The 17,741-nt window shown below is 37.6% G+C and overlaps 1 protein-coding gene across 1 annotated transcript; it reads left to right on the forward strand.

Moving 5' to 3' along the window:
• The first annotated feature begins 4,040 nt into the window (after positions 1-4,040).
• LOC141630333 (secreted RxLR effector protein 161-like) lies at positions 4,041-4,727 on the forward strand. The gene has a single exon (XM_074443169.1). It carries the CDS (start codon positions 4,041-4,043, stop codon positions 4,725-4,727), a length of 687 nt encoding a protein of 228 aa, XP_074299270.1.
• The last annotated feature ends 13,014 nt before the right edge of the window (positions 4,728-17,741 follow it).

Genomic DNA, 17,741 nt, shown 5'->3' on the forward strand with positions numbered 1-17,741 from the left:
GCCTACACCGCCACAGCCAAAGCAGGTCATTCCCCAACTACTACTACCGCTCCCACGGCCACGCCCAAAGGAAGCCTCAACGCTGAACCTCGAGCCAGAAGAAAACGCTCTAGCCTGATTGTGGTTGCCTTTCTTGTTATTAGATTGGCCACCACCCTCACTCTCAGCCTTTCTTTTCTCACCTCCTCTCTCCCAAGCCATCTCCACCAACCTCTCAGCTCTCCCAGCCCTCTCATAAGCTTCCATAACATCAGTAAGGACTCCCACGGGTAACTTGTCCATAATCATGGAGGTCAACCCCCTCTCAAATCTCAGCGCTAGGTTCTCCTCACTCAAACCCATGTCCTCAACATATCTAGACTTCTTATTAAACTGCTTGTAGTACTCAGCTACCGACATATCAGATGTCATCGTAAACCCATCAAAATCCTCCCTCAGCTTACTCCTCACATGCTCAGGTACAAACTCTCTCCTCATAGCCCTCCGGAACTCTTCCCAAGGTATAACAGGCAGGCCCTGCTTCGCATATATCTCTCCAGCACTCGCTTTCACCTTGTCCCACCACTCACCAGCCGCTTCCCTCAAGTAGAATGCAGCTTGTTCTACTTTCATCTCATTAGGACAATGTATCAGATCCAGAATGTTCTCCATCTCACGATGCCAATTGTCAAGAATAATTGGCTCCCCGGTCCCCTTATACTCTTTTGGGTTAAACCACTCTATATAAAGACTGATCTTAGAGTGATCAAACTCCTTATCCTTCCCCACTCTCTTTAGGGCCTCCGTAAGAGCATCTTGATGCTCCAACATCTTAACTATATCGTCAATGTTCATGCTCTCAGCTCTTGCATACAAAGCGGTTTTCTTTGGCGGCATCTTGAAACTATATAAGAAAAGGTAGATATAAACATACGTACTATAACCCAAAACACGAAAACAGCCTGCCCAGAACCCACTCGATCGAGTGCCCAAACCTACTCGATCGAGTGGAGGCTACTCGATCGAGTGCCCCCACGTACTCGATCGAGTGCCCCAACTCCAGACTCCAAACAGACCTTCTGATCTCTAACCCACTCGATCGAGCTGGCATGCCACTCGATCAAGTGCCCCATACTTGATTGAGTGCCCCTATATACTCGATCGAGTACCCAAAAACACGGTTCTGATCATGAAAACGTCAAATACCCACTCGATCGAGTTAGACCCACTCGATCGAGTCATGATGACACGTACATACTACCCGCATGTTATCTCACATAACCCAACATACTATGCATTCATTATTTTCTTAACATTATAACAACAACTACGCATGCAAATCTACGCAATTCCTCATACAATCAACAAAATAATCTACTTCATGTTATTAAATGCCACATAATAAACAACCATCATGCTTCTTTATGCCAACCAACATATAAACACACCCCACCAACTTTTCAATCACAATTTCAATCCTCCACTCCCAACATCCAACAATTCACAACATATATCGTTACGTTCACATACAAACTAACAGACACCACATACGACCTTGACATATACCCCCCATGTGACCGGTTCAAAATTGTAGGGCGAGTTCGCGACTTTAGGACGTCTCCCAAGCCTTTGCATTAGCTCCTACAACTTTTACCCCGGGTTCATTTTAATTGACTCCCTATGTTCATTATATTCATTAGTTACAGGTTTCAGGATCGTCGCTCTGATACCACTTTGTGACACCCCCATACTCCAAGTGCCTTACCAGGACCACTCAGTATAAAGATGTCACCATCTCGGTTACCCGAGGCAATGATAATCATAAGATAATAACGAAACAACATTTAAATAGTATAAGTTTAGTGAATAAATACAATCCAAAACCAACTGCCCAAAATACGAGTTACATGATCTCAAAACAACTGTCTAATCAACTAAATGAAATGTCTGACAAACTACTCAAGCTACAACGGAAGACTCTATCATCTGAAGGTGACACATCCCAGCTATCCCATGTATCTCGACTCATACCTGCTCAACAACTGCTCACCATCCTCGAATGGATCACCACAGTTTTTAAAACAATAAACGGGGTCAGTACTAATCACACAATTTATATAACTCAACAATACAACAAACAACACAGCTTAATCGTCACAGACATACTCTGAACTCCATCACCAACTCCACAATACTAACTACACACTAAAGTGTGTAGCCCTGCCAGAGTACCCATCGCAACAGGCTACTCCTCGCCGCCAGTGGGGGACCGCAGCCGTTCCCACCTAAGCTCCGCTAATCTCCGTCGAGGATAAACCCAAATCCATTAATGTGCACATCCCTTATGTGGTGGGTTCCACAGAAGGCGAATAATGGGCGTGAAGCCACTCCTGCAAGTGACTCCACTCAGCCAGGGACGCACCCCGAAGAACACAGACAGATACAATCAACCACAACTACTATCAACAATCAAAACCAACAACCGTCACAATACTCGTATGATAAAATTCAACAATCACAAAGCACAACCAACACATCATGTGACTAATACTGAGTAGGGAAACCCTACCTGGAATACAATATAATCAGACAGTCTCAACAGCTGTTATCAAAAGGCCTCCTCTACGAATCCTCCTCCTAACATATGATCATACAATTACTAACAATCATAAAAGACAACAAAACCCCCAAACCCCCAAATTAGGGTTTAAACAACCTTAACAAAATACCATAAAATCAGTATGTAGATCTTACCCTCGACGCAAGGAACACAAGAATGTAAATAATGATGAATTCCGACCTCCAAGCTCCGGGATTTGTCAATAATGCGAAGGATGCGAAGTACGTAGGTTGCAATCTCTTTTCAAAGTAATTAAGTTTGTAAAAAGTGTATTATGAAAGTGACAGGAAGGTTTAAATACTAATTCACATTATTAACCAAACCCGACAAAACATTACCCGTAAACCGGGCTACTCGATCGAGTAACTGACGTACTCGATCGAGTGCCGCCTACTCGATCGAGTACCAAGGCTACTCGATCGAGTACCCTACAGGTCAGAAACTGTTTTAAACTGCAAAACACCCTTACTCGACAGAGTAAGGCCCACTCGATAGAGTACCCAGAGACTCATAAAACCGTAATATTACAGTGAATTTGACATAAGTGTAGATAATGAACCGGTTACGTTTTCGCAAGCTATGAACGGTAATGATTCCGATAAATGGATTAATGCCATAAAAGAAGAGATGGAGTCTATGGCTAAGAATGAGGTTTGGGAGTTGGTCAATTTACCAGTAAGTCATAAGGCTGTCGGCTGCAAGTGGGTCTTTAAGACCAAGCGTGACTCCTTAGGTAACATTGAAACGACATAAAACCAGACTGGTAGCTAAAGGCTTTAATCAGAAAGAAGGGATTGACTATAATGAAACCTTCCCTCCAGTTTCTAAGAAGGATTCTTTACGGATCATTTTAGCTTTAGTAGATCATTTTGACTTAGAGCTAGACCAAATGGATGTGAAAACGGAATTCTTGAATGGGAGTTTAGAAGAAGAAGTCTACATGGCTCAGCCTGAAGGCTTCGTTATTGATGGCAAAGAGGATAAAGTCTGTGTATTAAAGAAGTCCATTTATGGGCTTAAGCAAGCTTCTCGGCAATGGTATATTAAGTTCCATAATACCATTACCTCCTTTGGGTTTCAAGAAAACACTGTTGATCAGTGTATATACCTAAAGATCAGTGGGAGTAAGTTTGCATTTTTGGTCTTATATGTCGATGACATACTTATCGCGAGCAATGATTTGGGTTTATTACGTCAAACTAAAGATTTCCTATCAAACAACTTTGAGATGAAAGATACGGGGGAGGCGTCCTATGTGATCGGGGTGCAAATAGCTAGAGACAGATCACAAAGGACATTAGGGTTGTCTCAGAAAGCCTATATCATGAAGGTCTTAGAAAGATTTAACATGGTAAAATGTAATCCCAATGATGTTCCTATTCAGAAAGGGGATAAGTTTAGCTTAAGTATGTCTCCTAAGACTGAACTAGAATGAAATGCCATGAATGAATTTCCTTATGCATCTCTGGTTGGAAGCTTACTGTATGCTCAGGTCTGTACGAGACCTGACATAAGTTTTGCAGTAGATATGTTGGGTCGATATCAGTCCAACCCTGGAATGGGTCATTGGAGCGCGGCTAAGAAAGTTTTAAGGTACTTAAAGGGAACATGGAACAAAATGCTCACTTACAGACATACTGATCAGCTTGAGGTTATTGGATACGCTAACTCAGATTTTGGAGAATATGTGGACTCAAGGAAAAGCACTTTTGGTTACGTGTTTGTTTTGGCTGGGGGAGCAATCTCCTGGAAGAGTGCTAAACAAACAATTATCGCCTCATCCACTATGGAAGCTGAATTTGTAACGTGCTATGAGGCTACTATTCAAGTTTTATGGTTGCGGAACTTTCTTTCAGGGCTTAGCGTTATGAATTCTGTTGCAAGGCCGCTGAAAATTTACTGTGATAATGCCGCAACTATCTTCTTTTCAAAGAATGATAGGTACTCTAAAGGAATAAAGCACATGGAAATGAAGTACCTATCAGTTAAGGAGGAAGTTCGGAAAAATACTATGTCAATTGAGCACATTATGACTAGTGCTAACATAGCAGATCCTTTGACTAAGGGATTACCTCCAAAGACATTTTTAAAGCATGCTACTGATATGGATCTGGAGGATAATCATTAAGGCTTTTAATTTATGTTGGATCCTGCTAGTATTTTGTAATGATGACACTTATGTTTTGATTAATCAACTTATGTTTTCTTATGATGATGATTTCCGAACAGTTTCTGTATCGTATTATTGTTATTGTACATTGTTGATGTTGCACGATTAACAGAAGTAGTCCTTTTTCCCCAAGGACATTATCGGGGATTATGTTTGCTCCTTGTACAGACTGATTATTCTAAACGATCGGTCCGTAGTACGTGGAAGGACCACTTCTCTTGTATAGTAGTGTCTCCGCCATGACTCAACTGGTTGTTCGGAAGTGATCAGGGTAATTAAGATAAACCTATTATGTGTTCATTAAGCCTTCTGCGCATCTTATGATTCTACTTATGCGTGACATTATGTTTCGGTCAGTAATATGGTCCAAGTGGGAAAATGTAAGAATTATTTGAGCCCGTATAGGTTCCGAATTAATTCTCTGTTATGTAGACCTAATTACTGGTGTCAGTCACTTTAATTGATAACGGCTAAATATAATATTTGGGGTTTTTAGTGGGAGTAATGGTATTAGTGGATTACGGTTAACGTTTACAGGCCGTTAACATAAAGGGCCCACTTCCCTAATTAGCCCCTCCTGCCACCTACTTATATAAACCACACCCGTTTGTGGTTAATCCATTTTTTATTATTAGAAAAACACACTGAAAGAGAATTGGGGATTAAGGGAGGCAGGAGAAGGCAAAGCTTTTAGGGTTCATCATCTAATAGTTCTTAAGAAATATCTTCATCAAATTCAATGACTACTTCCGGTATGTATCTACCAGTAATTATCGCTGCAATCAAGATCCTTTAATTTATGTCTTATACAAACAGGGCAACTTACCTGCTACGTGTTCATCTCAGCCGGGTCGCCACGATTGATTGATATTGATGAAAAAAATAGCAAAAGATCCACATAAAATAGAAAATACGGGAGATTGGAAAGGAACAAAGCACATGAGTGATATAGAAATGGGGATATGAGTGTGGGAGAGGAAAAGCGGGATAGGATAAAGAGAAGCGAAGCTGAGGTTGTTACTCTAATGGCTAAAGCGAGTTATTGACCAGAAAAGAAAAAGAAAAGAAGAAAACAAAGAAAGGGTAACAGGAAGAGAGGGGATACGAAGAGCACAGAAAGGCAAGAATGAGAGGGAGGGTAAAATGGACTGGAGAGAATGAAAGGGAGGGTAAATGGGTAAAAGTGCACAAAAGTACTGTTCTGGGAACAGTAACCCATCTTTGGGTTTTTTAAAGAGTATATAAGAGTAAAGGAAAAGAGGTAAAATAAAGAGAGAATGAAATATATAGTGGGTTTTTTTTATAACTACTACCTTTGTACTACAGTATTTTAAGAACTACTACCAAAATAATTTTTATTTAAAAACTACTATCAGTAAGTTTGAATTTTTTTAAAAACACTACCAAGTCTCATCCAAACCTCAATAAAACACAATATCGGTCATTTAGTTTTGAATTTTCATCTTAAGTTGTGCATTTTATCCCTTTAACACTACCAACATTACAGTTTGTCAATCATTTTGGGGCAAAATCACTTTAACCGAGCTTCATCTAATTCACCTATCTGAGGTAAAAAAGTTGCTTAAACTTCTTCAAAGTAACTGGTTAAAGCCATAAAACTTACTACTTAAGATGAAAATTTAAAAATAAATGGCTGAAAGTGTGTTTTATTGGCTTTAGATGAGATTTGGTAGTGTTTTTTTTTTTAAAAAAATCAAACTTATTGGTAGTAGTTTTTAAATAAAAATTATTTTGGTAGTAGTTCTTAAAACAAGTGTAGTACAAAGGTAGTAGTTATAAAAAAAAACCCTAAATAGTAAGATTTATTTTCATCTCAAATACAAACCAAAATCCTACAAACAAAAGATAAATTTAAAATAAACTTATCATATTACTCTTAATCCCACCTTATTAATCTTGTCCCACTTTTACCCTCCCAAGCATAAAGTGACGACCTAGGTCACCAATCCAACTATTTCTCACTTTTTCCACTTTCTCAATCATTTTTTACATTTTATATCCTATCATTTTTTACATTTGTGTCCAATAACCAATCAGAGGGTGCCACATACTGGGTCACCAACAAGGTCACCATGCTCAACTCAAGGTCGCAAATTGACCCTTTCTTATCCAAGGTCATCCTAATTACCTTTTAAATCCTAATTTAATGTGTCATTAGCTTGACCTAACAAGGTCACGACCAAGTTGGTGACCTTGCTTGGGCATGGTCTTACATGACTTGAAATAGATCAATATCAATCAATTTAATATAAACTACTTATAGTCATCAAAACCCTCATTTGTCATTCCTCATTTCTCTCATTTTCTTCCTTAGTCCCTTTTCGCTCTCCAATAATGTTTTTTCCCCCCGTTATATAAAACGTACACAAGTATGTTTACGTTTTTGATTTCCTCATAATACTTCCTTCATAGAAAATTTATCTATTTACCTTTTCATATATTGCTAACCATATCAACTATTTTTCAACGCGCATTCACCCCTCCCAGTTCCCACCAAACTAAACAACTTAACTCATCGTAACAAACCTCATCCCTATCCATGAATAATTTTCCCTATCGATATCTGCTTATATTCTCTAAATTGTACTCTAAAGCGTCAGAAGATTAACCCACCCCTCGAAAAACTTACCCCCTCTCCAGAAGCCCAGCATACCCCTACTCCTACCCCTTAGAAAAACACATACCAATTACCCAACCAGATTCATGTCACATAATGAATAAGACAATATTAAGTAGTTTATATTGAAATTATATGGAAAAATTCAAAATTACTCCCTTATATGTACATTTTTTTCAAAGTTACTACCTTATAAAACAAAATTTCAAAATTACTCCCTTATAAGAGGGTTCCGATCAAAAATTGCTACCAAGACCCAACTCAGGTCATAATTAGACCAATTTTCCATCTATATTCAAAATTCTTATAATTTCCTTCCTATTTTGCCCTTCTTCTTTTTACCCTAATTAACCCCTCGTCTCTCTCTGCCTTACTTATCTGCATACAACCGTTTCTTTCTCTTCTCTTCCTCCATCTCACTTGTCACCTCCTTTCTCACTCTTGTAGTCCTCAATCTCTTGCCCCCTTTCCTTTTATTTACTGTATAAATAAATGTCCAATTCTAATTCGCACCCGAATTCTCAGTGTAGTTGTGATGGTCCAAGGTTGTGCTTTTGTGGTCTTGTAGCTTTTAAGCTAACTTCTTGGACAAATGAAAATCCGGGTAGAAGATTTGAAGCATGCCAAATTTACAATCCAGTGACTAAGGCTCGGGGGTATAAGTATTTTTGTTGCCTGGATCATTCTCAAACCAATTGGCAAAGGAAGGTGATTAATGAACTTGTGATTGAGAAAACTCCTTATAAACGAAAATGAGATGTTGAAGAATGAGATGAAATTGGTCAAGGTTCGAAAATTCAATTGGGTTATAAGGAAAGGAATAAGGTTTGTGTTATAAACAAGGGTAATTTCGTCCACAACTTCTAATTATGACCTGAGTTGGGTCTTGGTAGCAATTTTTGATCGAAACCCTCTTATAAGGGAGTAATTTTGAAATTTTGTTTTATAAGGCAGTAACTTTGAAAAAAAATGTACATATAAGGGAGTAATTTTGAATTTTTCCAAATTATATTGATCTTAGATTAAAGTTCTGAAATTATAATCATCAAAACTCTATTTTGTCATTCCTTATCTGTCTTTTTTTTTTCTTACTCCCTTTTCCCTGTCCAATATTGTTGTATTTTTTTCCGGTTATGTAAAAAATACATGTTATATACTTATATATGGTTTCATTTATATACATGATATTGAAACTTACCCCTTCAAATAATATAATATGTGTGTTTTTCTCCTTTTCTCATAGTACGACCTTAAAATAAAATATACTTATTTACCTGTTCTAGTATTACCTCACCGTATTAGTTTTTCACGTGCATTCAGCCTTCATACCCAACTAACCAACATAACCCTTCCTAACTAACCCCATCTCTATCCACGAACAATTCCCTCTATCGATATCTGCTTATATTCCCTAAATTACACTCTTAAACTGTGGGAAATAATCTGTATACTTCCCTTAAACAAGAAGGATTATAACGAGTTTAACAATGATGATCAATGGTCATAAACAAAATACATAAACAAAGTATAAAGGATTCAGAATTAACCTTCGTTCCTAGCAAAATTGGCCTAAGAACAATATCAAAATTGATATTCGCCTATTAGTTGCACCCAAGACGATATGAGATATGCCATTTGATTATGCTAGAAATCGATCTAAAATTTTCTGTAAAATTTAATTGTTTTTGTGTTTTTCTGATGAGAGAGGAGGCAAGGTCAAAGAAAAGAATTAGGGTAAAAGAATTCTCACCCTTTCTTTCTTATAGTAGCCGAAATTAGGAGTCAATTAGGAAAGAATAAATCTCTCCTAATTTTCGGCCTAACTGACCGAAATAAGGAGATTATTCTCCTTATTTTTGGTCTTTTCAAAAATATATAAAATATGTTGAATTGTCATCTAGTGAGGATCGAACCCACGACCTCTTGGTTTGTGTACCCTCACTATTACCACTATGACACATTCATCTTGTTGATATTAAACATAACTGATTATATTTAATTACGAATTAACAGATTAATTCGTCCAAGCTAACATTAAATATATTTAACTAAATATAACTTATTATATTTAATTTACGAATTGACAGTTAATTCGTCTCAACTTAATATTATTTAATTTTATTAAATAATTATCTCATCAACACATTGACTAACTTTTTAGTCATTTTGGGCATCAATGTGATTATATTTCTATAACCACATTTCTCAAACACGTCCTATAGGTGTGACCTTTAGGGACCAGTTGATCACCGCCATCTGTATGATAATAACGTCAAACTTTCTAGCAAACCAACCGTTATTAGGTAAACGTTAATCAACTGATTAAATATACGAAGTATACCCTTGTGAACCCGTAAGAGATTTACAAATGTTATCACACTAATTTGTGGAGGACACAAGCTCCAACAAACTCCCACTTGTCCTCACAAGTGTATGTGCGATAACCGATTCTCATATCCTATAAAATTTCTCCCACTCAATGTAAAACAATTTGCAAATCCGAATTCACAAAGGTCGTATTTTACAAGCGATCAATATCAAGAGTGGTTTCCCGACTAGAGAGTAACTTAAGCGATATACGAATCAACATTCGATCATGGCCATGCATTTCGATACAACTCCTCGAGTGACCCCGAGAAATAACTATACCGATAAGGTTTGGATATTTTCCTCAACTCGAATCCTGGATGTAAGCACGATGATGAAATGACCGAGAAAAAATCTACTTTGCCCAAGTTACGGTAGACCGTGAGAAAGAAACCAAAGTCACCCAAAAACTGCCTTAATCTCAAGAGACAGTTGATAGTCAAAAGAATCGACTCTAGGAACACAATGGATGTCCTATCCACGACCTGGCACCGAATGTTTATTAAACATTTAGGACTCCATTACGTTGTCACAAAAAGTTGTCCTACGAGGTATCGTCATAATCTCGTATCTGTGATCGATCAGTCAACCGTTTGACTTATGGCTCGTTGAACCCACCATCAATCGACTGCACGATATAATAGCCGGAGTTATCAGCTCACATTGGCGATTACAGACCAAAACAAATATAATGTAATTCAGTTCACTTTGTGGCGTTCAATGTTGTCAGTACAATCCACATGAAAAACAAAATATTATATATATAAAACGATGAAGTTATAAATAGTATATGAAAAAGATGATGTATCAAATCCATAATCAAGTACTACAACTCAGTAACATGTTTAATTCCCATGGAGTTAACATGCCCTACATGCTTATCATAATTCAACGGTTTGGTGAGAGGATCCGCGATGTTATCATCTGTCGCAATCTTTTCAATCACTATCTCTTCTTGCTCCACGTAATCACGGATCAGGTGAGCTTTCCCAAGTACATGTCTAGATTTGTTGCTAAACTTTGGCTCCTTAGCCTGGAAGATGGCACCTCTATTGTCACAATAGATGGTGATCGGGTCATTCGAACTAGGAACTACCGAAAGCCCTTGTAAGAATTGACGCATCCATATCGCTTCCTTTGCTGCCTCCGAAGCGGCATAGTACTCGGATTCAGTAGTAGAATCTACTACAACACTCTGTTTGGAACTCTTCCAGCTGACCGCAGCACCATTAAGAGTGAAGATGAACCCGGACTGAGATTTTGAATCATCTCGATCCGTTTGGAAGCTAGCATCTACGTAACCGGTTGCGCATAGCTTAGTATTGCCTCCATAAGTTAATACCCAATCCTTAGTCCTCCGTAGGTACTTGAGGATATTTTTGACTGCTATCCAGTGTGTTTCACCTGGAGTCTTTTGGTACCGACTCATCATACTCAATGCATATGCCACGTCTGGACGTGTGCATATCATGGTATACATGATCGATCCTATTGCAGATGCATAAGGAACATGACTCATGCGCTCTATCCCTTCAGGCGTCGTGGGTGACTGAGACTTGCTCAACTGCATCCCAGTCGTCATAGGAAGGTTCCCCTTCTTGGAGTTGGTCATGCTGAACCTCTCAAGAACCTTATCCAAATAAGACTCCTGACTAAGTGATAACGTCCGTCGTGATCTATCTCGGTAGATACGGATTCCCAAAATACGCTGTGCCTCACCCAGATCTTTCATCTGGAAATGGTTCTTCAACCATTCTTTAACCGAAGATAGGAGAGGAATGTCATTCCCAATCAAGAGTATGTCATCGACATATAATATCAAGAATACAATCTTGCTCCCACTCGACTTGATATATAAGCATGATTCTTCGACCGATCGAGTGAAACCATACTCTTTTATCACTTGGTTGAAACGATGATTCCAACTCCGAGAACCTTGCTTAAGTCCATAAATGGAACGCTTAAGCTTGCATACTTTCTTAGGATGTTTAGGATCTATGAAACCTTCGGGTTGCACCATGTACAACTCTTCCTCCAAATAACCGTTTAAGAAGGCGGTTTTCACATCCATTTGCCAAATCTCATAATCATGAAATGCGGCAATCGCTAAGATTATCCGAATGGAATGTAACATGACTACAGGTGCAAAAATCTCATCATAATGCAATCCTTGCACTTGAGTGAAACCTTTTGCCACAAGTCGTGCCTTATAGATATCTAGTTGCGCGTCTACAGAACGCTTTATTTTGTAAAGCCATTTGCACTGTAGAGGTTTTACCTTATTAGGTAAATCAACTAGATCCCATACGTCATTCTCATATATGGAGTCCATCTCGGATTGCATGGCTTCGAGCCATAACTTTGAGTCGGAACAGGCCATAGCACCTTTATAGGTTGCGGGTTCATTACTTTCAAGAAGTAAAACGTCATTCTCCTCGACCATACCAATGTATCAGTCCGGAGGATGAGAGTCTCTACCCGACCTCCTAGGTTCCTCAGGAATATTAACCGTATCATCAGTTGGAGGTACAGCTTCCTCCATCTGTTCCTCGGTTGATGGTTCTGGAATCTCCGACAGCTCGAAGGTTCTATTACTCGACTTGTTCTCGAGAAATTCTTTCTCTAAGAACGTCGCACTAGCCGCAACAAAAACTCGATGTTCGGTAGGCGAATAGAAGAAATGACCAAATGTTCCTTTTGGATAACCTATAAAGTATGTATTGACCGATGGCGGGCCGAGCTTATCCTTGTGTCTCCACTTGATATAAGCCTCGCAGCCCCAAACCCGAATAAAGGACAAGTTAGGGACCGTTCCCTTCCACATTTCATATGGAGTCTTGTCGACATCTTTAGAGGGACTTCGGTTAAGTATAAGAGCAGCTGACAAAAGAGCATAACCCCATAATGAATCAGGCACTACCGTGTGACTCATCATGGATCGAACCATATCAAGTAAGGTTCGATTTCTCCGTTCGGACACACCATTCAATTGAGGTGTTCCAGGTGGAGTTAACTGCAAAACGATTCCATAATCTTTCAGGTGTTGATCAAACTCATTTGAAAGATATTCGCCACCCCGATCTGAACGGAGTGCTTTAATCTTTCTACCCAGTTGGTTCTGTACCCTATTCTGGTATTCCTTGAATTTCTCAAAGGACTCACTTTTATGCTTCATTAAGTAGACATATCCGTATCTACTCAAATCGTCCGTGAAAGTGATAAAATATCTATAGCCATCTCTAGCGGTAATTGGCATAGGTCCACATACGTCCGTATGTATGAGTCCTAATAGGTCACTAGCGCGCATTCCAACACCTTTTAAGGAAATTCGAGTCATCTTGCCAATGAGACATGATTCACACGTGCCATATGTAGAAAATCCGAATGCGGGAATAGTCCCATTATCGACGAGTTTCTTCACGCGTTTCTCATTTATGTGTCCCATTCGACAATGCCATAGATAGGTTTGATCTTTGTCACCAACCTTTAATTTCTTATTATTCATGTGTAATACTTTCGTGGTTTGATCTAAGATATAAATTCCATTCATGGAAACTGCTTTGCCATAAATCATTTCATTAAAAGAGAAAATACAACTATTATCCTTTATTGAAAATGCAAAACCGTCTTTAGCTAGTACGGAAACAGAAATAATGTTCTTAGATAAACTGGGTACATAGTAACAGTTATTTAAAGATAACTCAAAACCACTAGGGAGTTGGATTACATATGTTCCCTTCGAGGTGACTACTCGTGCTCCATTCCCGACTCGCAGTCCACATCACCTTTTCGAGAGGTATGATGTTCTTTAGGCCCCGCAAATGATTACACAGATGAGAACCACAACCAGTATCTAGTACCCAAGTTCGAAACTTGCATGGTTAATCTCAATCATATGAATATAAGATGACATATCAACAGAACGACGCGGCTGCCTTGATGTCCTCACGGTAGACGGGACAGTTCCTCCTCCAATGTCCAGTCTTGTGACAATGGTGGCACTCTATGTCACCGCCCTTGCTCTTTGTCTTGCCCTGTGAGCCACTAGTCTCACCAGGCGCACTCTTACCGTTTCCTGGCTTCTTAAACATTGGCTTACCTACAGCTAGGTTGCCATGAGCCTTGCCCTTACCTTTACCTTTGTTGTAAATCGTGAGAACATCCTGCTTCACGCTCCCACTCAATTTCATATCCTTCTCGGTCTGTACGAGAAGGGAGTGTAGCTCATGAGGACTCCTTTTCAAGTCATTCATATAGTAGTTCGCCCTGAAAAGGGCAAAACCATCGTGAATAGAATGAAGCATTCGGTCAATGACAATGCTCTCAGTGATTTTACAATTCGGTGCCTCCGATTTCTCGACATTCTCAATCATGTGAAGAATGTGTGGGCTAACCGGTTGGCCCTTCTGGAGTTTCGCATCAAAGAAGCGACAGTTATGCTCATATGTAACGATTCTCGGTGCCTTTGAGAACTCGTTAGTGAGCGTGGTGAAAATCTTGTTTGCACCTTGGGCAATGAAGCGTCTCTGCAAATTGGTTTCCATTGCAAAGATGAGTACGTTTTTTATCGCACCCGCTTCCATAACTAAATCACTATAAGCGAGTGACTCGTTGACTCCTGCATTTGGTCCTGGGTTGATCGGTATTGGCTCAGTTAAATACCTGAGCTTACCGTCAGCAGTTGCAGCATTCCGTAGTGCCGCCTCCCAGTCCGCAAAATTGAACCCATCATTCTTCAGTCGAGTGGACTGATTCATTTGGTCCATGAACATTTTAAGCCAGGACGAACGATCTAGTGTGGCACTAGGCATTGGGATTGCGTTATTTCCAGCCATTTGTTGTAACAGTATTATTGATAATAAACGTGTTCTACACTGCGAAAGAAGAATAAAATAATAAGCATGTGCATCGTTTTTATTTTAAGTCTAATGAACTAATGTCATAACGCGAAGACTCAAAATATTTATACAATTGACCTCCCTCAAGAATTATATAAATGACCCCAAGACTCAATTCTCTGTAAATTGATAAGCTAACCTTTTAGCTAATTCTACCGTTAGAATTCTTGGTCGATAAATTTCTGTAAATACTATCTTTAGTCCATCATAATCACGAGAAACTCTTCGGACTATGATGTTGAGGTAAACTAAGTCAACACAACTACTTACCCAACGTAGAAGGGGTCATATTAGGCCTACCGACGAAGAAGGGATTCATAGATGTTTGCCCTTATAAAGACTAATCTCAATTTCCGTTTTAGAGGAAGATCCCATCAACTTTATTTAAATTCATTTTAAGTGAACTATAATCTAGCATGCGAGAATGATTAAATTAAAGTGATGGCTTAAAGTCTGTGACATTCTGCATGTCCATGAAAACTAACATACAACCTATATGAGTCAATTTTCATGCATTTTAGTAGTAAGTGGTTTGGTTTTAGGCGGAAAATGATGCAATTACTAACATGTGAATGAAACGCAATAATAATGAAAAACGTAAAAAAAAACAGTAAAAGTCCTAGTGTGGCCTATCCCATCAAAATGAACAATAAATCCAAGTTTGGAATCAATCCTTGGACCCGAGAAGCTTGTCTTGATGTTCCATCTTGATCCATGTAGCGGGAGTGAGCTTGAATCTTCATCTTTAGTCTTCTTTGAAATTACAATAAATAAAATTACATAATTGACCTATTTATTACATTCTAATTTCAAAACCCAAAACTAAAATAAAGGAGATTCGAGATCTCATAATTACATAAAATTCATGTTTCCTTCATTACGAAAACATAATTTGACTAAGGCCACACTAAGTATTACAAATTACAACTGATTGCAAAATTAAATACGTAAATAAAATTCATTCATTCAACAAAATTAAAAGCATCAACTAAAATAAATTAAACATACATTACACAATTCTTTAATTATGTTGATTAATTTATCCAAACCACCTATTTAAATTAAATTAAGTGACAATTCCGCAATTTAATCACATTAATTTCATTCTTAATCCATATTAAACTTGTAATATGAATTCTATCCGTCAAAATTTTAAGCTACTTTAAAATAACTCGGTATCTTTAAATTGTGAACCGATTCACAATAACTAATTGGCCAAAATAAAATAAAAAAAAAACAAAATCCAATTTTCTTCCTTTTGGGTCTCGGCAAAAAAGAAAACAAATTTTTTTTTTTATTTGTAAACTCAGCTCACGGCTGACAAAAAAAACCAGCCAATAATTTTTTTTTTTTCGGAAATAAGGCAAAAACAAGGAAAGAAAAAACTTTCCTTTCCTTTTTCTTTTAGATTCGGCAAAAAGAAAAATAACCCAAAAAAACAGTGTTTTTTTTTTTTTTTTTTTATGAACACTGTTCACGGTGAACAGTACCAAACAGAATAAAAACAACAACGGCAAAAAAAAAAAAACAGCCGTCACAAAAAAAAAACTTGCGGCAAGAATTGCCCTAAAACAAAACCGATGAAGAAAATGTTTACAGTTGCCATATAGAACGTGATTTAGCAAGTGAATTAATGAACATAATTAATCTTATATGCTAAAACTATATAGCAAAAACAAGTTCTTATCTCATCGACATGATTATTCCATTAACAATTTAATTTAATCCGAATTAAATCAAGGTATCTACAAATTCATTTTATTATCATCTTAACATATTAAAACAATAATTCATATGAATCAAATGGAAATAAATCATCAACAAAGGAAAAACAGAAAAAAAAAAAATCTTTCAAAGACAAAAAAAATTTCAAATTTAAAACCCTAAAATTTTTTTTTTCGAAATCCCCATTGCTTACATACATATTTTATGAAAATCATCAAAAATAAAATCGTGGCCTAATGCTCTGATACCACTTGTGGGAAATAATCTGTATACTTCCCTGAAACTAGAAGGATTATAACGAGTTTAACAATGATGATCAATGGTCATAAACAAAATACATAAACAAAGTATAAAGGATTCAGAATTAACCTTCGGTCCTAGCAAAATTGGCCTAAGAACAATATCAAAATTGATATTCGCCTATTAGTTGCACTCAAGACGATATGAGATATTCCATCTGATTATGCTAGAAATCGATCTAAAATTTTCTGTAAAATTTAGTTGTTTTTGTGTTTTTTCTGATAAGAGATGAGGCAAGGTCAAAGAAAAGAATTAGAGTAGAAGAATTCTCACCCTTTCTTTCTTATAGTAGCCGAAATTAGAAGTCAATTAGGAAAGAATAAATCTCTCCTAATTTTCGGCCTAACTGACCGAAATAAGGAGATTATTCTCTTTATTTTTGGTCTTTCCAAAAATATATAAAATATGTTGAATTGTCATCTAGTGAGGATCGAACTCACGACCTCTTGATTTGTGTACCCTCACTATTACCACTATGACACATTCATCTTGTTGATATTAAACATAACTGATTATATTTAATTATGAATTAGCAGATTAATTCGTCCAAGCTAACATTAAATATATTTAACTAAATATAACTTATTATATTTAATTTACGAATTGACAGTTAATTCGTCTCAAGTTAATATTATTTAATTTTATTAAATAATTATCTCATCAACACATTGACTAACTTTTTAGTCATTTTGGGCATCAATGTAATTATATTTCTATAACCACATTTCTCAAACACGTCCTATAGGTGTGACCTTTAGGGACCAGTTGATCACCGCCATCTGTATGATAATAACGTAAAACTTTCTAGCAAGACAACCGTTATTAGGTAAACGTTAATCAAGTGATTAAATATACGAAGTATACCCTTGTGAACCTGTAAGAGATTTACAAATGTTATCACATTAATTTGTGGAGGACACAAGCTCCAACATAAACGTTAGAGAATAACCCTACCCCTCGAGAAACTCACCTCCTCCCCAAAAGCCCGCGGCTATGCCCCTACCCCTACCTCTCACCAAAATACACACGCACAGTGAAGTCATC

This window comes from Silene latifolia, chromosome Y (genome assembly GCF_048544455.1).
Source record: "Silene latifolia isolate original U9 population chromosome Y, ASM4854445v1, whole genome shotgun sequence".
In the NCBI taxonomy this organism is placed as follows: Eukaryota; Viridiplantae; Streptophyta; class Magnoliopsida; order Caryophyllales; family Caryophyllaceae; genus Silene; species Silene latifolia.

Bases quoted from the DNA above. Each gene is read 5' to 3' on its own strand.
- LOC141630333 (XM_074443169.1), top strand. From the start codon at position 4,041: ATGAATGAATTTCCTTATGCATCTCTGGTTGGAAGCTTACTGTATGCT.